At 40.8% G+C, this 23,252-nt stretch overlaps 1 protein-coding gene across 1 annotated transcript in view; it reads left to right on the plus strand.

Annotated features, from left to right (window-relative positions):
- PIKFYVE (phosphoinositide kinase, FYVE finger containing) overlaps positions 1–23,252 on the plus strand; it is a 58,005-nt gene that overhangs the window by 26,911 nt on the left and 7,842 nt on the right. The window contains exons 12-32 of the mRNA XM_009876681.1: positions 1,048–1,110; positions 2,911–3,040; positions 3,386–3,566; positions 4,861–4,935; positions 5,564–5,671; positions 7,437–7,577; positions 8,164–8,290; positions 9,415–10,601; positions 11,696–11,796; positions 12,598–12,669; positions 14,221–14,392; positions 15,700–15,878; positions 16,338–16,451; positions 17,662–17,770; positions 17,883–18,037; positions 18,583–18,670; positions 19,688–19,748; positions 20,363–20,506; positions 20,674–20,794; positions 21,945–22,040; positions 22,790–22,873. Of these exons, the coding sequence (XP_009874983.1) occupies positions 1,048–1,110; positions 2,911–3,040; positions 3,386–3,566; positions 4,861–4,935; positions 5,564–5,671; positions 7,437–7,577; positions 8,164–8,290; positions 9,415–10,601; positions 11,696–11,796; positions 12,598–12,669; positions 14,221–14,392; positions 15,700–15,878; positions 16,338–16,451; positions 17,662–17,770; positions 17,883–18,037; positions 18,583–18,670; positions 19,688–19,748; positions 20,363–20,506; positions 20,674–20,794; positions 21,945–22,040; positions 22,790–22,873 (3,508 nt within the window). The remainder of the gene's footprint in view (positions 1–1,047; positions 1,111–2,910; positions 3,041–3,385; positions 3,567–4,860; positions 4,936–5,563; positions 5,672–7,436; positions 7,578–8,163; positions 8,291–9,414; positions 10,602–11,695; positions 11,797–12,597; positions 12,670–14,220; positions 14,393–15,699; positions 15,879–16,337; positions 16,452–17,661; positions 17,771–17,882; positions 18,038–18,582; positions 18,671–19,687; positions 19,749–20,362; positions 20,507–20,673; positions 20,795–21,944; positions 22,041–22,789; positions 22,874–23,252) is intronic.

Below are 23,252 nucleotides of genomic sequence, written 5' to 3' on the forward strand. Positions count from 1 at the left end.
CAAGCTGGGCACTTGCAGACAAGCTCAGATTTCTGAACTGGTGGCATGTAAGGGGTCTCTTGAGTGCTGATGTTCAGAGACTTGTGATTGCTTGTGTCCTGTCTTCTTTCTGTTGCTTTCTGTTGGCATCTGAAAGCTGCCTGGCTTTGCGTTCTGTTTGTGGTAGCAGGTCTGGATCATTCTCAGGAACGGTGACAAAGGGTTGGCTTCAGGCTTCAGACCACCATGCTGTATAAGGGCTATTCGTGTTTTTCCATGGTACAATTCCTTTTGTAGAAGCAAGGAACCAAGTAAAAGCACCGCAAGCTAACGGCCTCTGGAGAAAATAAGGTTTTTGCAGCCAGCCATACTGTGTGAAAGGTCAAGATGTAGCAAGTTAAACAAATGTACCAAATGGAGCTTCATGCTATTTCACATATGTAAAATGATACGTAACTCTTGCTTTCCTTTGTTGCTGGGAGTTGGCCTCTGTCAGCATGGATTCCTCAAAACACTCTAAACTGTTTTAGACTCTAGACTTCTAGCTCTTGAAAGCGGTCTCTTGTTTCCTTTACTGTGTAAAAGAAATCTTATGGCTGGTCTCTCTCTCAGTCTGACATACTTCATTGCAGTGTGAGAGCAAAATGGCTTCTGAAGCTGCCTTTTTAGACCAATGTGAGGAGGTTATTCACTGTCTGGTCATTCCCATGGTGTCTGCTTGCAGCTTAACACATTTGTATTCAGATCTAGAAAAGTGTGGCATGAGTCAGTTGGAAAAGCGAACTCTTAAGTTCTGCTTCAGTCGTTGCTTGTGTCTACTTTGTTTTGTTTCTTCACAGTAATAAGTACTATTTTCTTGTTGTCTTAGAACTTTTTGATAGAACAAGAATGAGAGGATATTCTTGTCTTGACCACTCATCAAGCTGTTGCTAAACTGGTGACTCAACACTTAGATGATTAATACTGCTTCTTCTGGTGTGGGCGTGTACGTTGTAATTATATGGGTACACCAGTGTAACCTGTCATTTTTTTTGTCTCCGCCTATCTCTCTCTTCTGTCTTCTTTCAGAGTACTTGAATCCTGAAAACGGAGGGCAGCAGATGTTCTCTATAAGTGATGCTTTTATTAAAGGTAAGGAGAAACTTCAAATGTTGCTGTCGCGCAGTTTTGATAAAATGCTGAAAACTCCTCAATATACCTTTAATTGACTGTTTGGAAATATTTACTTGACAGTAAATCTGAGATTATTTGTGGCAAAACTGATATATAAACTATGCTCTTAACTTTTTTGAATGCACTTTCAAGCTTAAATTTCTTTCACTTCAGAGTCCTTCATTCAAAAGCACTCAAAATAAAGCTTTTGTTGAAAACAAATGTGATGTAAGTGGCAAGTCTTCTTCATCCATAAACTTAGGTAACACATTGATTTTAACTTTCTGTGCAAGCAAATGAAGATGTGATATGATAATTGTACTGCTTCTACAGAATAGTTTAAAACTTCATCTCTTAAATCTGTCTGAGTTTTATGTTACCATGACCACTACCACTTTGGAAGTGAATGACCATTAGGCGCACACATGAGTTTTAAAACCCATGTGCCTTCCAGTGTCGTGGCCAGATGTACTTTTCTGGCCTTTTTTCCTCCCAGTTAATGCTACTGATTTTAGGGATCTTGTAAGAGGAAGAAATAAGGGAGAAACCCCAATGTCTGTGTAGTTGGAAAAATAAAGTCTGTGATTAAACTGATGCTTGATTTTAAACTGAGCTTTTACAGGAGAAAGGAAAGAGAACTTACAATGTTTCTTCCTGTTAAGACCTCTACTCAGATAATTCTGAGTATGGAGCACCTAGAAGAAATTAATTGTTGTTTTTAAAGAGTCTTCTTTTCAGTAGTTGTGCTCAGATTACTATTGTATAAGGATTTTGCAGTTGTATCCTGCTCTCGGAGTTTTAAGCTTGAACCCTGAAGGCTTACGTACTTGCTGATAAAAATCTATACACTACTGGCATAAATGGCTTACAGTATAGTTGGCCATTATGAGAATAGGGAAGTTTATAACTCATATAATATCATAACACCCGTGTGGGAAATAACCTCGTAACTCTTCAAGTGGAGAAAACTGCACTGAAATAATCTCTGATCTTGGTACTGTAAAACACAGAACAGTTCTAAAGAGGTGCTACACAATATAGTGATTGGAAGCAGCAGGTTCCTTTGAAGTGTGGACTGTCTTATACTGTTGAAACATGCTTTCTTTTTTCAGAACCAGAAAAGACTATCGTTCATACGGACATTTAGGATTTACAAAATTGTATGCAGTGGATAAAGTCTTTGTTGGTATTCTGTTCATTGTAGTGGAGAGATATCTGTGTATATGATGGTTAGGTGGGTGGAGGTGAGATGTGCGGAGATTTTCTGAAAACTCATGCCACTTTCTTGACAGAAGATTCTCAAGAATTCTGTAATATTAAATACTGTGACATGGGCTAAATAAAACAGCCTACTGGAAGCTCTCCCTGCACCTGAGCAGCAAAAAGGTGGTATGTGTGATCAGGGTTGCAAGTCACTTAAAGTTTCATAAGTCTGGCATGTGCATTGGTAGCATAGCATTTCTTTAAAATGTGTTTGGGAAATGTGCTAAACAAGGCCTTTACCAAGATATTTTTGATACTTGTGCTGCAGCCTGAATGAAGTAGCTAGGTAGTTTAATGCTACTTACACAGAGATGTCCTAAAAGCAGCAGTTTTCTGTGGATCAAACTAGTGCCTTTGACCAATGTTATTACTGTGATGTAAGTAGCTCAAACTCAGTATTTTGAGAGGCTTAGACTTACGTCTTAGTAAATTCTTTTCTTCTCAAAGTACCCTTTCAGAAGGACATAGACATTCAGCTATGATTTTGTATTAACAAAGTTTGTTTGTCTCTTGCAGAGTCATTATTCAACAGAAGAGTGGAGGAGAAGTCCAAAGAACTGTTTTTCACGCCCCTAGGCTGGCACCACAGCAATCTTGATCTGCTGAGAGAAGAAAATGGGGAGAAACAAGCCATGGAAAGGCTGCTGTAAGAAACATTTAGAAAAAGGATTTTGCGTATCTGGAGTAACAATTTTTGAAGCCCCTCTATTCCACCAACTTTTGTTGTGACTTGGTCTACAGTGGACAGTACAAGGAACTAATCTGCATTGAGAAAACAGCATTTCTGCAGTACATTTTGATTTCTTTTTCCCTGTGATCTTCATATATTGAAGTACAGCACCAGAGTTGACTGTAGAATGTTCTAGGCAGCTTTTCCTTCAGAGGAGTTGCTGCGCTGTGTTAAGAAATTTACTTCTGAAATGTGACTTTGAATGATCACTGCTCTGTATTTTTCTCACGAGAAATCTTTTTGCTTTGTTTTTTTTTACAGGTCTGCTAATCACAACCACATGATGGCACTGCTTCAGCAGCTTCTGTACAATGAGTCCCTGTCACTCTCCTGGAGGGATATAATTGTACCTGTGGTCTGCCAGGTAGTTCAAACTGTACGGCCTGATGTCAAGAACAGAGATGATGACATGGATATTCGCCAATTTGTCCACATCAAAAAAGTAAGTTTCAGGCAGTGGATACAGGGAAACAGAAGGCTGCAGCTCCAGCATGTTCAATGGTATAATTGGACAATGTTGCCTGTAGAGAAGATAGGGTTCTAGAAACAAGTTATGCAGAAAGAACTCGGTGTCTTGTGAAAGGTGCTTCAGTGCCCCAGAGCTGACTTCTTTCAGGCTGTAGGCTGCAGAAGGCACCAAAAAGCAACACCTCTGTAATGACTTGCTTCCTCTTTTGGTTTCAGCTTGTTTTGTGCTTGGATTGGAAATGTGCTGAATGCTGGATAAGTAGCTTGCAGGACTCTGTAGCAATCTGTTGCCCTGTAACTATCCATTATGGAGAGTTACATTATGGAGGATTGAACTCCTCCCATGCCAAGTACAACAACTTTCTACAAGAGGAAAACTTAATTGTCAGGGGATGGCGCATCCAGTTCTGCCAGATGGCCCAGTGTTGACATGGTTGAACTGTAAGGCTGGAGTTGTGGCATGCAGAGTTTCTTCTGAGAGGCTGGTATGAAACTAACATCCAAGGAGCTACTGTGACTGAGGATCAAAGGCTTGGACTTACTTGTCTTTGCAGAATTCACTTTGGAAAGCCTCTCTTTTTTGGAAGTGATGAGGAGAGCCTTTTGGCTCTGGTGGTAGCTCTGTGGCATCTCCTCAGGCAGCATCAATTGTTGCTGTCTCTCGTGAAACTCCAGTACAAAGAGCAGATGTTCAGAGCTGAAAGTTCTTCATAGCCACCTGCTGTTTTCACATGCTGCTAACAGAAACGTCCTCTGAAATATATTATTCAGAAACCTGTTTCATGTTGTTTATTACTACTGTGATTGGTTGTGACTGTAGGTATACCAATCAAGAGTTTGATGTCTTCAAAGGCTTTGTTTGGTTTTCTTTTTTTTTTCTTTTCTTTTTTTTCCCCTTTTTCTCTTCCTTAGAACTTTTTTGTTGTTACTGGAAGTGACATATGCAAAGGTACATGCTTCCCATGGCCTGTAGAAGTTAGGTTCCCTTATTATCTTCCAGAGTGTACTTGATTTAACAAATATACATCTTTTGGGAGGAGCATAGGGATCCTGGAACTTAGGCCAACATGAAAACAAGTACTTAGTTTGCCAGACTTTAAAGGAAAAGAGTTGTGTGTTCAGCATGACTGTTTGATCTTTCATCTGATAATTAAGGGTGTAGCTGAAGCTTGCACACCAGCTACAATAGATATGCTATGTAACAGGTCTGTTGTGTTAAAAGTTATGGGAGTGTATGACAGTTCTAAAAATGTTCTTTGCTTTATTAGATCCCTGGTGGAAAGAAATTTGACTCCATGGTGGTGAATGGATTTGTCTGCACTAAGAATGTTGCACACAAAAAGGTAATGTAGGCTTGATTAATCAAATGCTGGCTCTAGTGCATGCTGAGGAAACAACCGAACCTTCTCTCACCACTCAGAAGATTTGCGAGGTTTCTCTAGTTTGAGACCCTAAACAAGAATGTCTTTTAAAGCATTTCTTTTCCAAGCTGTTTTCTTTTTAGTCCAGAGATTCTAGAGGTGGAAACTTTCCTCATGCACGTATAGAAAAACATTCCACCCCTACAGCCCCAAAAAGCATCTAATAATAACCCCAGGTTTTAGCCAGAAAAAAGCATTTTTTGATTCTAACTTACAACAGTATAGTGAAGTGAACCTGTTAATAAGGCAGGAGGTCAAGGTAGAAGTAAACTGGATGGCCTTAAAGTGTATTGAGACTCTGGGGTTCTTGCTTGTAACTGTAGAAACCTTTAGCATTCTGCTCTTGCTGGACAGTAACTGTGAAATTCCAGCACCTGGGTGTAATATCTTCGTGAGAAAAAATGTGCTGTTGGGCCTGCAAGGGAGGGGATAGCTGAGACACTATTTGGGGGGAAAAGAAAAAATAAACCTTGGAAAGTCTTTTTTTCTTGTGTATTTTTTTCCTTTCAGGTGTTTATATTTTTGTTTTAACTATTTTTGCCTTTTGTAGATGAACTCCTGCTTAAAAAATCCCAAAATTCTTCTGCTGAAGTGTTCCATTGAGTACCTCTATCGAGAAGAAACAAAGTTTACCTGCATAGACCCTATAGTACTTCAGGTGAGAGCATATTTTTGTTCTTGGTTAAAATTGCCTGAGGTCAAGTGATTCAAGCAAAATGATGATCAGTGCATGTCTGGATTTTTATTTATTTTTTTTTAGCGTGTAAGGTGGAGTTGAGTGAATGAGACTGCACAGGAATGAGGAGAAATCACTTGTTCTAGCAGCTAACTAAGAAAACTGCTGCAGTAAATAGAGCACAAAATTAAAGTCTTGTCCTGAGACTTTTTGTCATCAAGTTACGTATACGGAGAGCAATCTTATGATCCTTACAATTAACTGAACTAGTTTAGAGAACATGTTTTGTTTTTAACGGTACAGTGTATAAGGAACATGCAGTTCAGAAGGTCAGAGCTAGATACGGTTTATGTGTGCAAAGATATATTAGAAAAGTCAGAGTAGGTGAGGGTTGGTTGCACCCATGTTATTTCTTGTCAGGCTTGAAAAGTTGGGGCAGCAACCAACTTAATGAAGTGATAGACTTAAAAAATGTCACTTGGCAGCAGATGCCCTGCCCCTGTGGGCAGGGAGATGCCTTAAGTGTGAGCACACTGAAATGGATAAACCTTATAACACACTGCATTCCTGGCTGAGAATTGGTCTTCAGGTGTTGCCAGGGGACTCGTAACAAGGGTATTTGGTGACCTACTGAGCTTGGACCATAACATTTGTTTCCTTATTCAACTATTTGCTTTGCATGCCTTTGAGACCATTTCTGTTGAGTGATTAATAGGCAAGATTGCAGGTATGAAAGCTTTAGCAATAAAACTTATTTCTGCCTAGTGACTTGGTTTTCTAGTAAAATCTTAAACTGAGACCCATTCTTTGTCCGAATTGGGTAGAAGTATCTACTGTACTTTCTAAGTACTGATCTCTGTGATTGTTTCAGTCCCTGCTTTAGGACGTGATCGTTGCTATTTGTGTATCTGCATTAAAGTTCTATGGGGCAGAAAATACTACAGAAGTACTAATTCAATTGGAAGGGTTAGCTTCTAGCAAGTGTTTTATCTTTGCTACACTAACAAGAAAGTGTGTGTTCTGAGGAGCTGGCAAACTGCTTTTGTGGTATCTTTCTCTTCTACAGAACTCTTTAAAACTTCACTGATGTGAGCTGCAATAGCACAATTGGGAAGGGAATACCTGGCTTGGGAAGTTGTATCCTCCCTCCAGCAGTTCTGATAGAGTTTTGAGTACTTTTTCTGTGTGTAGTAATAAAAGTGTGAGGGGGATAGTTGACGTGAATCCAAAATGTGGGCATGGTTAGAAGAGCACTTTTGCAATGCACGGTGTTTAGGTTCACACTTCAGAAGTCCCCAGGTACAAATTTAGGGACTGAGGCTCTGTGTACAGACTTCTGGAGGCGCAGAGCACTGGCATACTCTTTATGAATGGAAGTGTCTCTGAGTGCCAGCACTCAATGCTGGCATGTATCTGAAGATGAAGAATGTAGTATTCCAAACAGCTTTGGTGTAGGATGCTCTAATTCTAGCAATTTTAGAACATAAAGCCTTTTTCTAGCTAAGGATATAAGGTGACATATGTGCATGTTTGGATTCTGCTGATAAACTAGGTGTTGTGCTGTGGGTGTGGGGAAGCATGCACAATGGGCAACTGATGGGGCTTTTTTTTATAGTTGTTTTCCCTGTTTCATAGAAAAGGTCTGTATCTAAATGAGACAAAAATTAAGATTGAGCATTTAAGTGGGTTTGTTTGTTTTTCAGAGGGTTTGCAGTAGTTAACTGCCATACTTTGTCCCTGTCTGCAGGAAAGGGAGTTCTTGAAGAACTATGTACAGCGGATAGTTGATGTCAGGCCTAATTTGGTCCTTGTGGAGAAGACTGTGTCCCGAATTGCCCAGGACATGCTCTTAGAGCATGGTATCACTCTGGTCATCAATGTCAAGCCGGTGAGCATTTCCTGTTAGAGTCAGACAGGGCCTTGTGGAGAATCTCTCTAATTTCTTGTAGCAAGCTCCCTGGAGAAGACGAAGAGTTGTCTTTTCTTCTTTAAACAAACTGGGCTCTTCTTTAATGGTATTTTGCTTTCAAGAAGATAAACAGACCTAGAGATTAACTTTTCCTCAGCTCTTCACAGCTATTCTGCTGTGTCATTGCTTGGCAGGTCGTTATACTCTGGCTTGGTCCGACACGTATTTGTAGCAAATCCTGCATGAGTCCTCAGTGGTTGCTGGAGAGCCTTTGTGTCCCTGTGAGGCCCAGCACTGCCAGCCAGCCGGAGTAGCTGTGGGAGCTGGATGAGCTCCTGGGAGCTGGCAGACTGTGCTGTACTTCCTGAAACTTTTTTCACTTGAACAAATCCAGGTATCTCTGGGGAAGGGCACAATCTTGCAGAAAATTTTCACACCAGAAATATTTACCCAGCATCCATCTATCTATCTATCTGTCTGTCTATTCATTTTTAAGAGCAAGATAAGGATGCCAAGGTCATCTTTCCACTCTAGATTCTTACTGTTCTTTCTTTTTATTCTACAGCAAGTGTTAGACCGGGTAAGTCGAATGACCCAGGGAGACTTAGTGATGTCAATGGATCAACTGTTGACCAAACCGCGTTTGGGAACCTGTCATAAATTTTATATGCAAGTTTTTCAGTTGCCCAATGGTGAGTAAAGCTTGATGTGTCTTCGCTTGTTTGTGTGAAAGGATAAATGCTTTGCTCCTCTTAACTGTATCTGTATTGTTGGGTGTATTGTGTGATCAAGTATTATCCTTCCTACTCATCTTCCTTTATTTCATTTACTTCTTGGACCTACAGTGAACTGGCTGTAGGCACAAAAATGAGACACATTAGATGTTAATTAGGCTGGCTTTTTTCTTCCAGACTATTTTTCTCTCTTCCCACCATCCTGGAGTTTGTCTACTTCAACTTCCCCTTAAAAACAGGAAGGATTAATTTTAATGCAGGATCAGGTTTCTCAGAGCTTTTGAAAATATTGCAAGAGAGACTTCATAGCCTGTTTTGGCACCTGTTCAGTTGCTTAACCGTCCTCATCATAAAGATTTTGTCCTCATAGAAATGGAGAATCATAGAATAGCCCAGGTTAGAAGGGACCTTGAAAGATCATCTGGTCCAATGTTCTTTCCATATCCACTCAAAACTTGCTTTGTTGCAATTTGTGCACACTGCCCTTGGTCCAGTCATTGCACACCTTTGAGAAATGGGATTTCTTTCTCTCTGAAGCCTCCTTAGGCCGTGGAAGACTGCAAAGGAAGAAATGCTACTTGACAGATTACCGAGGGTGCTGGCACACATCAATGCTGTTGATGCAAATCTTTGTGGAGGTGGAATCTTTGCAACTCTTTCCTTTTCACTTCCAGCCTTTAAATTGCACTCAAAATCTTGTAAGCTTTTGACTTGTAAGGATGAGAAAATGTGCCTGGGAGGATAGTGGTTCTTTTGCTTCGTTGCTGCAGTGTCTTCAGTGATCTTGGAATACGCTGTTTGGGCCAATGTGTTCCACGTGGCCGTCACTTGGACTTTATGATGACTTGTTTTACAAAACAGGCAAAGTTTTACAGCAAATGTTTTGTTTTGCTTGCAAAAATAAGTTATTTCAGTACAGTGATGTGAATTTCTGCAGCTGGACTGAGCTACCAGTGTTATTTGCTGTTAGTCTCTGTTACAGTCTCTTTAGTGTGTGAGGTCCCTAAGAGCTGGTTAACTGTAGTTGTCATCCTCATTCCTATGGTATGTGTTTTCTTTTTTTCTTTTTTATTTCGTTCTAGATCAGACAAAAACCCTGATGTTCTTTGAAGGATGTCCCCAGCACCTGGGTTGCACTATCAAGTTGTGTGGTGCTGCAGAGTATGAGCTGACCCGTGTGAAAGAGATCCTGATCTTCATGGTCTGTGTGGCTTATCATTCCCAGCTGGAAATCTCTTTCCTTATGGATGAGTTTGCCATGCCCCCTACTCTAACCAAAAACACCTCCTTTCACTCCCTTATTGAGGAGCCAGGAGATGAAAACGAACAACAGAACTTCTTCAATGGTGAAGATTTCAGCACAGCAGTCAGAGACATTGAACTATCCTCTGAAAAGCTGCCTGCAATCTCTGAGTCAGTGTCCTCTGATGAGGTCACCTTGCTTGAACAAAGAGGTTTGTTTGAGAGGAGTGACCAAGAGAACAGTCAGCTGGAAACAGCATCTTCAAAACAGCAAGAGCAACACAAAGTGGAGTCACTGTTTCCAGTGTTCAACTCTGTACCTCCGGCAGTACCTGAAACATCCCTGCTGCCCATTCATGGCATGAACCAGCACTTGCCCACTCTGGATAGCCAGGCACTAGAGCCTCTTCAACAGGCAGATGATCTGCAGGAGTCCAAGAGTCAGATGAGAGTCTTTCGAGACCCTCTCCAGGATGATACTGGTTTATATGTCACGGAGGAGGTGACTTCTTCTGAGGATCGTCTCAAGACTTACTCTGCAGCATTTAAGCAGGAGTTGAAAGATGTCATTCTCTGTATTTCTCCTGTAATGATGTTCCGTGAACCATTTCTTTTGACTGAAAAAGGCATGAGGTGCCCTGCCCGGGAATACTTCCCTGAGCAAGTTTATTGGTCTCCTCTCCTCAATAAGGAGTACAAGGAGCTGGAGAGCAGAAGGAAGAGACAATTATTGCGGGATCTCTCTGGACTACAAGGGATGAATGGGAGTATCCAAGCCAAGACTATCCAAATCTTGCCTTCTCATGAGTTGATTAATACTAGAATTGCAGAACATGTAGGTGATAGCCAGAGCTTGGCCAGAATGCTGGCTGACTATCGGGCCAGGGGAGGGAGGATACTACAGAAAAGCACGGATCCCTTTGCCCAAAGTAAGGATGTGTCTAGTGTCTCTGCTGGAAAAACTGGGTGCAGACTTGAAGAGGATGAGAAGGGACTGGCTCAGAGTGAATCCTCCTGGTCTCATAAGGTAAGATTCAAAGCTAAGTTACTGAAATCCCAGGTTCCCTAAGTTTTTTACTGTAATACAGAAGGTGTAATGTCTCACAGTAAATGTTAAACCAGAGATGGTGGTTGTTTTTTGTATATTTTCATCTTTGGAGGGCTTAATGTAATTACGGTAGGCTGTAATTACATTAAAGTACTTGATTGCTCGTAAAAGTTTGGGTGATCTGAAGAAATGTGAAAATCGCATAATGAAGTGGGGGGAATCTTTGAAACTTCAAAGCAAGGCAATATGTGCTTCTAATCAAAATATTTAAAGTTTTAAGAAATTGCCATGAAAGCAACTAACTTGTATCTGAAGAAAAGGATCTTGGGACTTTCTTGAGTTGGAAGCTGTTGAGGAAGACTGTCTATGAACAAGAGGAGTAAACTGATCTCTTGAAAAACTCATTTTGGACCTTGAGCCAATTGACTCCCAAGTTCATGAGCAGACTCACTTTTTAATTGGTGCTTAAACGTAAATCTGTTAGCTTCACAGGTCGTAATCCTACAAACTGTAAGACTGACCCTTGCTCTGGATCGGACTGGCTGATGGTATTTTAGATTTATTCCATGATTGAAGTAAAGTGTTTGGTAACTTCATAGTTCTGTAGGGTGTGCAAGGAGAAACAACTCTATTTCAGCAGCAGCATGGTAAATCGCTTCACAGAGGACAGAGAGTTAGAAGCCTTTCTATAATCTGAATGAGTGATTGAAGTCTAATATATTGGCAGAGTTTTGACTCCAAGGTGTCCTAAGCTGTACAGTGCTTTGGAGACTCTGGATGTTTTTTTCAGGACTTGTCTTCTGTTTTCCTAAGCTTCCTTTCCACAGAAACACATACACGTGCCTTGGTTTCATTATGCATATTAGTTATGCCATTCTAAAAGCGACAGTTAGCATTTGCACGTGATACAAGTCTACTTGAAACTCAAGAGTTAATGCAGGTTTAATCTGTAAAAAGGGAGCAAGCGGGGATTCATCTGTGAATAAAACAACTAGAATATAATTTTTTAATGAGGAGTTATGTGTGGATGCAGGTGTCTGTAACCAGTAAATGAGTTGTTTTCTCTGTACCAGGTGGATTGTCTGAGTCCAGTAAACCATCAGAAGCTCTGTGTTCTCTTCAGTAGCTCTTCTGCTCAGTCCAGCAATGCTCCAAGTGCCTGTGTTAGCCCCTGGTATGAAACCTACTCCTCTGCGCGTTGCATAGTTGCTGTCTTTTTTCTTGAGTTAAAGTCAGTGCTCGCCTCATAGTGATGTTTTTTTGAGGACTCCTTGTTAGATTGTGCCCATCCTGTAACTGTAATTCCAGCTTAGGGGGCTGTAATATGTTTATTATGTGCAACTCATGACATGCTTCTAGCTCTACTAAACAGGACAGGTTTTGGTGTTTGATCATCTAGCTCAGGTGAAAATAAAGAAATGGCTCTTTTTAGACCTTTCCCTGTAACGCTTAGGAAAGAACCAAAGGTGATGATATGCTCATAAAACAGCAACAATAAGAAGATGTACATTATTGATATTAGAGATGTCTGAATTGTCACGCTTAAGCTGATAGTTCCACACTTGAAGTGGCTTGGTCATGTCAGGTTCTGAGAAAACAAAAGTTGCTATTTTATCTTCTAGAAGAATGAGGTTTTGTTAAAGCTTTTTCATATTCTGGATGTACCCTTTTTGTAACTGCTTAAATGTTAGTGTTTGAGGCTTCAAGCTGTCTAGACTTCTGTGCCTAGATATTCTTGAACTTGATATTTAACTTTTAAATGTCAAGTTTAAAGTTGTTCTAGTAAGTCTCTGATCTCATTATTAGCAAACTTGACAGCAGGGATCTAGAAAGGATAGTCAAGAGGGGAAAAAAGCCTCTGAAGGTATACAGGGCTGAAAAGAAGCCAGCAGTAGGTGCAGATCTGTCCACCTAAAGGTTGTTGCACAGCAAACAATGGCAGCATCCACCATCTAAAGCTTTTCTTTCTCTATAGGATTGTGACGATGGAGTTCTATGGGAAAAATGACCTGACTCTAGGGATTTTTCTGGAGCGCTACTGTTTCAGGTGAGGAGGAACTTGGTCTAAATCTCATTCTAAACAAAGCAAAAGCTTTTGATAGCTCTGTAAACTTGACCTACTGCCCTCTTCATAGATTCCATGTCCTATCCACTTTTTCTGCAGAGCCAGTGGTGTCTTAGTAAAGCTTACTACTTAAATCCGTTGCTCTGTTTGCTCTATTATCATGCTGTAGTGAAACAAGAGCTGGATTTAAGAATTCAGTTACTCATGCTCACCTCTTAGAAGCAAACAGATCATCTGCTTTCCTGCTTTAGCCCTGTTCTTCTGATTTCCTTTAATGAGGAAGTGGAACAGATTACAAAACAAGACTTAAAAGGTCATAAAGACAAATGTATTCACTTAGCACTTTCTTGTAGTGGTTAGGACACTTAAGGGCTGAGTTAAGAGTCTGAGCAAGTGGCTGTTTTTTGAAACAAGCAACTGTACTGATCACAATTTTCTGAAGTTCCTATTTTAACTTTCCTATGAATTCTGGAAAACCCTACTCCTTTAGCATTATTTAAACATCTCAGACTAAGGCTTTGCCACGCTTGCAAAGTGGCTAACATAAATGGTCCAGAACACATTTAGTGCTGGTGAAATACTGCACAATTATTTCATCTGACAGAGGTGCAAGTTGTTACATTTCAGTAATAACCAGCACTGCCAGAACCCTATACAGAGTCTCAGCAGGCTGTGAAGCTAGAAGTCTGTGGCTCCTTGAAAGTCAAGGTCACTTTGTTCTCTCCATTGGCCACTTGCAGTAGCAGAAGGCTCTTAAATGTTCAGCCTTCTCTGGAGGAACAAGTATTTCTCCTTGTGCTGATCAATGAGGAGGAGTAGCTTAGCTGCCCAATTCTGAGTTCTTTTTTCTCATTGCTGACTAGCTAATGAGTGCTAAAGTGATTGCTTCTCAACCTCTGTAGTTTCAGTAATTAATATTATTTTGTTTTTTTTCTATGAAGAATTCCATGTTTCACTTTGGTACCTAAACAATTCAGCTTTTATTTTTCTGATGTCAGTCTCTCTTCTCTGACTTAAAAGAACACATCGAAAGAAAGGTCATGGGTTTTTCTGTTCAAAGAGGTTATGTGGCACTATTTGCTCACATCTTCTCACATTTTGGGAGTTGAGACATTACCATTTTGAAGGCCCTTTGGCACATGTTTGTCCTTAGTAGCCTTTGCTCTGGTACACTGCCAAAGTGGTCTAATTTGATGCTAAGCACTTCCAGGTGTTTGATCCATATTTTGCAGACTATATGGAATGTGTTGACAGAAGGTGATTCATTGTATAAAGACTGCGATACCAACCAGTATCCAGTCGCTGCTTTTGGGACCTGTACAGCCATTGCTGGCAAGGGGACTTCCCTACATGTTGTTTCTGAATGACTACAATTCATTTTGCAGAAACAGCCTTCACTAAAGGCTTAGGAAACTTTTACAGTAAAGATAAATAGTACTGTGATATTAAAAGACATATTAGGTGTGTTGAATCAGTTCTTCAGTAGCACCTAGCGCATGAGCGTTCATAAGTGTTCCCATTTCTCTCTGTAAGGCCTTCCTACCAATGCCCCAGCATGTTCTGCGAAACACCAATGGTGCACCACATTCGTCGCTTTGTTCATGGGCAAGGCTGTGTGCAAATTGTGTTAAAAGAGCTGGACTCCCCGGTCCCTGGGTACCAGCACACCATTCTTACTTACTCCTGGTGTAGACTGTGCAAACAGGTAAGGATGTGGACTTAAGTACCATTGCTGTTCCAATGTAGTATTCCTGTTGTGACTGGCCTTGTACAGAGAGGTGGTGTTTTTGACAAAGTGCTCATCCTTGGACCTATGGCTAAACTAGCACAAAACCTGTTACTGATACGGATGTTACCAGGTATCTACTAATTCCTTTTTTCTACAAAAAAAGGGGCCAATTGAGGGTGAAACACCTTGTGTGAGGTAGTACTGCTCAAAAGTGTCAAGGGGGATAGGTTTAAGTGGAGCTGATATGTTACTGGAAAGTAATTTCTGACACATGGAAAAAAGGAAATTGCTCTCTTAGAGGTGGAGAATATGGTCCCTTCCCCACTGTGAATCAGTATGGGCATCAAAAGGATGTACGTATTGGGAGGGGCAGACACTGAGTCCTATTGGCTTGGTATTTGGCTAAAACCAGTGGGTATTCTTTGATATGCTACGGACTGGACAGCCTGTATTGCGTCAGTGTACTGTCTAGACTTCCTTTGGTAATCATTAGAAAGTAAGTAAAATCTTCATTAGAAGAATGATAAATTGCTTTAAAAAACCCACAAGATAGTAAGATTGTATATTATTTGAAACTTGTTCTGTAATTTAGTTAAGAAAACATGACCAACTGCATACTCATCTCTAGCTAAACATTGTAAAACGTAAGAGCCTTCAAAGAGATGAGAATAAATTAAATGCAAAACATCAGAATTACGCATGTGGATGACTAGATTCACCTACTTATGGTGGCTTAAGCATGAGTGTTGGCTTTAAAGATACCTGAAGGAAGTTGGTGTAATTGCTGAAGGCAAACCCTATGTTGCTGTGTATAACCTTTTATTTCTGTGTGCGCATGTAAACGCTAATATGCTTGAGGCTATTTAGTATGTATAAAGGGATGACCACTCGAAGCTTACAAGCACTGCTGCTGTTGAAATACACCGCAGAGCAATAACAGTGTATTTGTAGCTGAAGAATTGCCAGGGAAAAGTGTGTGATGAAACCACTGCTGGAAGTTGTCTCTATGCAGAGAAATAGCGTCCCAGATGTAAGCCTCCATCAAGAATATGTTTGCACTCCTCCAGCTTTAGCACCTGTCACCAACTAGCAGTTTTTTATCTGATTTACTGTACCAATATGTCGGCTTTAGCTTTGTATAAATGCTATCTTTGTTGTTGTTTAGTATGTTTCAGGGTCATGGGTGCTTCTCATGCTGGAAATACTAGATTGTGGTCTAAGTTAGCCTGTCCTTAATCTTGGTTGAAGAATGAAATTAAGACACTTGGCTTTCAATTTTTCAGGTGACACCGGTTGTTCCCCTTTCCAATGATTCTTGGTCTATGTCTTTTGCAAAATACCTTGAGCTCAGATTCTACGGGCACCAGTACACTCGAAGGGCCAATGTAGAGCCTTGTGGTCATTCCATTCACCATGACTATCACCAGTATTTTTCCTATAATCAGATGGTGGCATCTTTCAGGTGAGATCCACTGCTAAAAAATTCTTTCTCTCGCAAGTATTCTATGAAGCATGTGGTAGGGATTCATCAGGTCTGTCCTTCACTTTGAGTGCAGTATGGGATAGCATAACTGCACTATAACCACCAGTGCAGGGATGTGTGCTGACTTGCAGAGGGGTCACCATCCTGGCTGGGATGGGCAATGTTCCTAAGAATACATGACTCCATGATGCAGAAGGAAAACAATTTTCCCCATCTAATCTTGAAAACTTCTAGAATTTTGTTTTTGCAACATGATCTGTGGTTTTACTTTTTACCTAGGAGACAAATGAACAGGGTGTTATTGCCACTAAAAGTAACTCAAGCCCTGGACACATTGAAGGTGCCCTTTTTCATAAAAGGGCCACAAAGCACAATATGGTGTAGAATTAGTACTATGGGGGAAGAGTCTTGTTAATAGCTGTTGTGTTGCCTTCTCAGCTACTCTCCAATCCGGCTGCTTGAAGTATGTGTCCCACTCCCCAAGATCTACATCAAACGACAGGCTCCATCAAAGGTTACTGTTTTGCAGGATCTCAAGGATTTCTCTCAAAAGTAAGCTTTGTTTCTCAGCTTATTTGTGTTCTGGAGTTTTATTAGCAGAACAAAAACCCTTTTGTGCTAATATAGATAAGACTTGCTAAATAGTAATTATATAATGGAAAAGTAATGGTTTTAAACACTTTTATATGTGCATATACCTCTAAGGGAGGGTGGTAGTGGAATCTTCTTTATTTCCTTTACCTGGTCTGTCTGTACTAATCTCTCACCTTTTCATCTGTTGGCAATACAGCTTAAACATAGCCAATAGAAACTAAGATTCTTTTCTTCTCCATTCATGAGTGTTACACTGCTATTTGAGTGATATAGCATGTTTTTGAATGATGTTGCCAAGTAGCCACTTAAAGTTTGACCATCAGCTGGTATCTGAAATGTCACCTTTTCTTACAAAATGCCTTATCAAGCACCACTAAAGTATTTCTAATTCCTCCCCCTAATAATAAAAACGGAACAGAGGAGATGGTCCTTTTTGGAAGATCTGACGAAGTTTAAATTCTGCCTTCAGCCCAGAAAAACTACAAAGGCACTGCTCAATTCTACTGTCCAAACAGAACTATTTTCATTATATTGGCCACATGACAACTAAACTCTCTGGTGTGTAAAAGACATTGCCCTTGTTAGCTATTGACTGTGGCAATAGGAGGCAGTCTGGTACCTTCCTGTAGTCTAAGACACCTTCTAGATGTAGGAACAAAATGTGGGAGACCAGCACGATGGAAACTGAATTAAATCCAGCTTGACTACAATTCTGCCTGGTGGCAGTATTCCTCCATGACTGATGTGAGTGCCTGACTTCAGGACTTGTGGAGCTCTGTTTAGACCTGAAATAGTTACTCACTCTGACTGTCTCTGAGCCCTTCTGGTGGAGGTGTAGCTTGCAGTTCCAGGTCCTTCCTAGACACAGACGACACACCAGTTCCACTCTGCTAGTAATGTGTTTGTGACCTTTGTATTGCTCTCTGAAAAATTCTACAGCCAAGAATAAGTTGTGAAGAGAAATGTTACTGTGTGCAACTTCTAGGTTACTGCTATACTAATGATTTTCTTTTTGCAACTTCCCCTGTAAATTTGGTGGGATGATCTGCCGTGCAGAAGACTATCATATGTGATTTTTTGTATTCTTAAACACATTCAGACTTCCATTAAAGAATGTTGAAGATGTTTTAAGTAGTCATGGCTTAACTCTTTGCGTCCTTGTCAACAGGGTCTCACAAGTGTATCTTGCTGTTGATGATCGCCTTGCTTCTCTGAAAACTGATACTTTCAGCAAAACGAGAGAAGAGAAGATGGAAGACCTCTTTGCCCAAAAGGAGGTAATGGACTATTTCTGCATCAGCAGACCATAGCCTGCAAAGTGTATGGAGAAGCCACTTGGATCTAGTGTCATCTCTGGTCACAGAACACTGACAGTTTTTCTTTTGGCAGATGGAAGAGGGGGAGTTTCGAAACTGGACTGACAAAATCCAAGCAAGGTTACTTTCATCATCATTAGACACACCTCAACAGCTCCAATCTGTTTTTGAGTCCCTGATAGCTAAAAAGCAAGGACTCTGTGAGATGCTGCAAGCCTGGAATAGTAGGTGAGAGGACACACATGTTGGAATCGTGAGTGACTCTGATACTGAGTTAGTTATGGAAGGGAAGAGCTCCTTTTGTCCTTTGTCTCCCCGTAGTGCAGTTGTTTTATAGCGTGTTAGGACAGCTTGTGCTGAAAGTCCTCTACTGGTTAAAAGACCACACAGCTGTTGATTGAAACAGAAATTCATCTGGGGCCAGATAAAGGTGGTGTGTTGTAGAGCACAACTTGCATCTGAGAAGACAGAGTAATTTGAATAAAGGTGGAAGGGTGAGGAAGAGGAGCATGGGAAAACAATTAAGTGAAATAATCTTGTTGGTGAAGAAAATGTTCTATTTAGGCCTTTGGCATGTGTTAGCAACCATGTGAGTTTGCAGTAAAGACTTGTGAAGGCATACCTGGCTGTTTGAGTGTGGAGAAACTTCATAACTTGTACCTTTCACACCTAATACCTGTAATCTAGTTTTTGATTGATTTTTTTCTTTGTGTTTTTTTATGTGTGGCATTTTTGTTTGTTCATTTCTTTATTATTTTTTGTTTTGTTTTAAGATTACAGGATCTCTTCCAGCAAGAGAAAGGGAGAAAACGTCCATCAGTACCACCCAGCCCTGGGAGGTTGAGGCAAGGTGAAGAGAAGGTATGAGTAGCTTGCTAGAAGCTACTTAATTTTTTTTTTTTTCTGGGGCAACACAATAAGCCTAGCTTAAGACTGGCTTCTGTTCACTTAGTAAACTTACTGCATCATGTAATTTTCAGCTGTAAAAGCTTGAATTGCATGTTAGTATATATATCTTTTCCTAAAGATGTGAACCAAAAAGCCATATTGCACAGAATAATAACCATGAGTAGAACTTAACGATTTTTCCGTGGTGTTTGTGTAGAGTTAATACTGACAGTGGAGAGCTGTGCTCATTTTTAGGCGTGTTCCTAGATAGCAAGGAGGTCACCTTGTTAGACCCCAGGCTGTTGTCCATCAGGTTTATCCTTTGTGAAAAAGAAAAGGCAAAAGTTATCAGGAAAGGCAGAGCAATGAACACAAGAAGGACTGATAATGAACGTGTAGGTTCGTCTTAGTTCTGTGAATGTGTCCTGTGGGAACTGGTTTGAGGGAGGTGTATAAATGATTTTGGACTGCTGCCTCAAGAGCTCTGCGGAAGGGTACAGGTGCCAACATGCTGAACAACCAGCCTTTGGTGAGCTGGTACTCTGAGAAAATGTCCAGACTGCAAGGCTGTACAGTATAAGCATGATACAGAGAGGTTGAACTCTCTATTCATTACACATTTATATAAAACATTAGCAAGGTGTGCTAAGAAACCCCACGACACCCTGGAGTTCCTCTGCTGCATGTGTACACGTTCTTTCCATTTAACACCTATTAGTTAGATGCTAAAATGCACACAACCTTGATCTGGCCACGAGCAGTTTTATATAGAGGAAATCTTAGCAGCGTACAGAGATGATAGCAGTCATAAGCGTCTTGTGAAGCTGGGTTGCTCTTGCCTTGTCTTTTTTATGAAATGGCAGACACAGGGCCAGTGCAGTAGGTAGGAGTGCTCTGTTGTGGTACCTCTGTTTTTGCAACTATTCCAGAGAAAGGGATACAACTATAAAGAGCTTGACATCAACGCTGGTGTATTGTTATTCTGCCTAGATCAGTAGCTTGGATGCTTCCCCACGCAATGCTTCCCCAGGACTGCAAAATGGAGAGAAAGGTCTGTTGTTTGTTTATTTACTTATTTTTCTTAAGCTGCTAAGAAGTGTGCTGTAACCATTTACATGACATAATGTGGGAGCCTTTGTCAAATTTGATAATTTAGAGAAACAGTGAGTCCCCATGGTGTCAGATGGGAATAAGCCAATTTGTATCTTACTGTTATAAAAGCAAAGCCTGCTTCTACTATGAAGCTGAGTTAGTAATGATACTAAGTTAGCCAGTAAGGCCAGTTTGAACTTGAGTTGAAAAACTTTCAGAGGCTTTCTAAATAACTGAATAACTGCATGGAATTGGGGAAATGCCTCTCACCTCTTATGTGAAGCAGTTCTGGTGCTGAGATCTCTTGCCTGTGAGACATACTGGGAGCTCGTGGGAACTGAAGGTAGTGGGTTTAAATGTATGCATCTTTTGGACATTATGTGCTACAATGATCAGCTTGCCCATTCCTTTGCTCTGGGTGGTCTTACGTGCTTTCTAAGTGAAAACTTTTTGAAAGTAGACTTCTGATGGTAGCTTGGCCTGGGAGCAAGCAACATCACTTTGGACAGCTGTGCAAAATGCTGTCTTCCTGACATTCTGTGATTCTGTTCTTAACTGTCCTTGTACTCTCAGAGGATCGTTTCCTGACTACTTTATCAAGCCAGAGCTCCACAGGCTCCACCCATCTTCAGCTGCCTACCCCTCCAGAGGTTGTATCGGAGCATACAACTGGTGCCAGCACACTGTCTGAACAGGATACAACAAGCAGTTCAGAAGGTAGAGTTCACTTGTGGCCTCGTATTTTTTCTCTTGCTTCTCTGTGTCAGATGTATAAGATCCATTTAGGTAATGGCAAGTCTGGTAACTGTGGCAGCAACCTTCCTTTTGAATTTACAGCCTGAAGTTTGATATTGTGATGCAGACTTAACCTATCTCTGTTCCAGATGTGTTTGATGGGCACTCACTGGGATCTACAGACAGCCAAGTGAAGGAGAAGTCTACTATGAAAGCTATTTTGGCTAACTTTTTGCCTGGAAACAATTATAACCCCATTCCATTTCCCTTGTAAGTACTGCACAATATATATGGTGTACAAAATTAGCAGCCTTGCCAAATTGCAAATGGAGTGATGCATTCTTCCTTTGCTCAATACATAAATTAAGTCTTCACTTGGGTTTGCCTCTGAATAAGCTTTAGAACTTCCTTGAGGCAATAAGTTTTCTGTGTCCCTTCTAGATATTTGTAGGTTACCTGCTTTTCTTACTAATGATCCACCCTTGTGCATATACATTATCAGTTCCTCTTCCTCCTAGCAGGCGTGCCTCCTCAGAACTCTTGTGGGGGGGAAAGGGTGGGAGTAAGGGGGAGACAGGTGCCTTCTGACTTCATTGCTGCAGGGAGGGAGCAGAAATGTCCTTCCTTAGTAAAGACTTACTAAAGCTACATGCCTGCCTCTTGTTTTTGCTTCTAGACATCTTCCAAGGGTTGGACTCAAATTGGCATTGTCTGGGTGTAGGTCAGGTTCAATGGCTACTGCATGTGCCCTCAAGTCTTCCTCCCCTGTGAAAATGGGCAGGCTGGAAAATCTTTCAGCTATTTGGTCTGCATGCTTTGTAGTGTTTCTTGTTTGACGTGCACCTAACATTTGGAAGCCTGAGTTTAACTTCTGAATCCACCCCCTAGGGTAGTAGTGGAGACCATGGGCTAAGGAGGTAAAAGTTAAATGACTGGACATGACAGATAAGTAAAAAAAAAATCTTACATAAACCCAGGAGGTTTTTGGGAATTTTCTGTTCTAAACTACTTGTTCAGGAAAGAGTCCAGGTTTATCCCCTAACTTTACTCTGTTGGCTATGCTTGCAGGATGGTTGAAACGAACTCAGGCAGGTTTTGATACCATTAGAAACAGAAATAGCTGTTAAACAGAAATAGCTGTTAAACAGAAATAGACTCTAACTTGGAGCTGATCTTCTGATAGAAGCAGCTTGTGTGAAGTGCTGATTGCCCTAACACATCGCTGTTTAGATTTAACCACATAGGCATGAATGGGTCTGTTGGGAGAAGCTGATCTGGGAAGCTTTGGTTCCATGCTGAGATTTGCAGCTTGTGCCTGGGAGTGCAGTGATAAGGTCTGGGTTTTGACCAAAACTAAATATTTTCTTTCCATACGCTTTTACAATCTACTAACAGTCTCCCTGTGTCATTTTTTGTGTAGCGACCCGGATAAGCACTACCTAATGTATGAGCATGAACGTGTGCCTATTGCCGTCTGTGAGAAGGAACCAAGCTCCATCATTGCTTTTGCTCTCAGGTACTGGTGTGATTTTGCTGTTGATATGACCTGTTCATATGACTTTTGCAGCTTTTCTGTGCAAGGAATATTTAAATCCCAATGGCAGGGAACAAGCATGACAGAATTTCTTCACTCAGCTGTGTTGAGAGTTTCTGCCAAAGCAGAAGCTCTCTCCTTTTACTACTGAGGTACGGAAAGTAGGTTTTCCAACGCGCAGCTAGATTTTGGGCTTTTCTTGCCAAATTCCAGTATGCAAAAAATGAGTTAGTTGTGTAGTGATACCTGTAAGGTAATATTGTTACAGAAAGAAGTGCAACTAGATTTTCCTCAGCTCTCCAACCTGGAGGAAGTTTAACTGAGGTATAGAACAACAGTTAGATATTCATACTGCAGTCTTTCTCTTGCTTGTCTTCAGTTATAGCAGCTTTTGCTACCACTCAGCTCTCTAAACCAGCTACTTCAGTAGATCTTTGGGTTTACATGTCACAAGGCAGAATTCTGAAGAACTGTGAGAGAACTCTTAAATTGTGAGAGAAAGGAAACAAGGGGGGATATTTCCTGCAGTATGATCTCGAGCAGCTTTTATTCTAAGGGAACTAAGTTTCTAATTGTAAGGAAAAAATGAAGGGGAAGTTTTCTGATGTAAGGTTTTGCTTCTGGTGGTTGTCTCAGAACTGAATCTTTGGGTTGGTGTTACAGAGTCTCCCAGAGAACAGCTGATTATTTTTTTAAGATTATTTTTTATTTTATTTTACTTTCCCCTTCAGTTGCAAGGAGTACAGAAATGCCCTGGATGAATTGTCCAAAGCATCTATGAAGAACACTTCTGAAGAAGGACTACAGCTGAGCAGGTTACACACAGGAACTACAGTACATAAAGCAAAGGCACAGTGATTGTAGTGAATAAAGCCAAAACTAGGATGGGGAAGCACCCTCAAAATATGCCTCTGTTAGGATCTCTGCTTTCTTTTGGAATCTAACATATTCCATGTAACCAACACATACTTGGAGTATCTGAGTTTCCATTTCATGTCAGGGACTGTTCTAGCTCCATCACCTGATCCTTTGACTGTGTGCATGGTAGGGATTATGTCACCTTTCCGGTGGTGATGGGTTGAAGTACTGCTATGAAGCCCTGAGAAGTTTTTCTCAGAGAGGTGGAGGATGACAACTTTGGAGAGTCCCACACCATTACAGCTTGAAACCATATCCTCTTCCTTTAACGGTACT

The sequence above is a fragment of the Apaloderma vittatum genome, unplaced genomic scaffold (genome assembly GCF_000703405.1).
Source record: "Apaloderma vittatum isolate BGI_N311 unplaced genomic scaffold, ASM70340v1 scaffold7609, whole genome shotgun sequence".
Lineage (NCBI taxonomy): Eukaryota > Metazoa > Chordata > Aves > Trogoniformes > Trogonidae > Apaloderma > Apaloderma vittatum.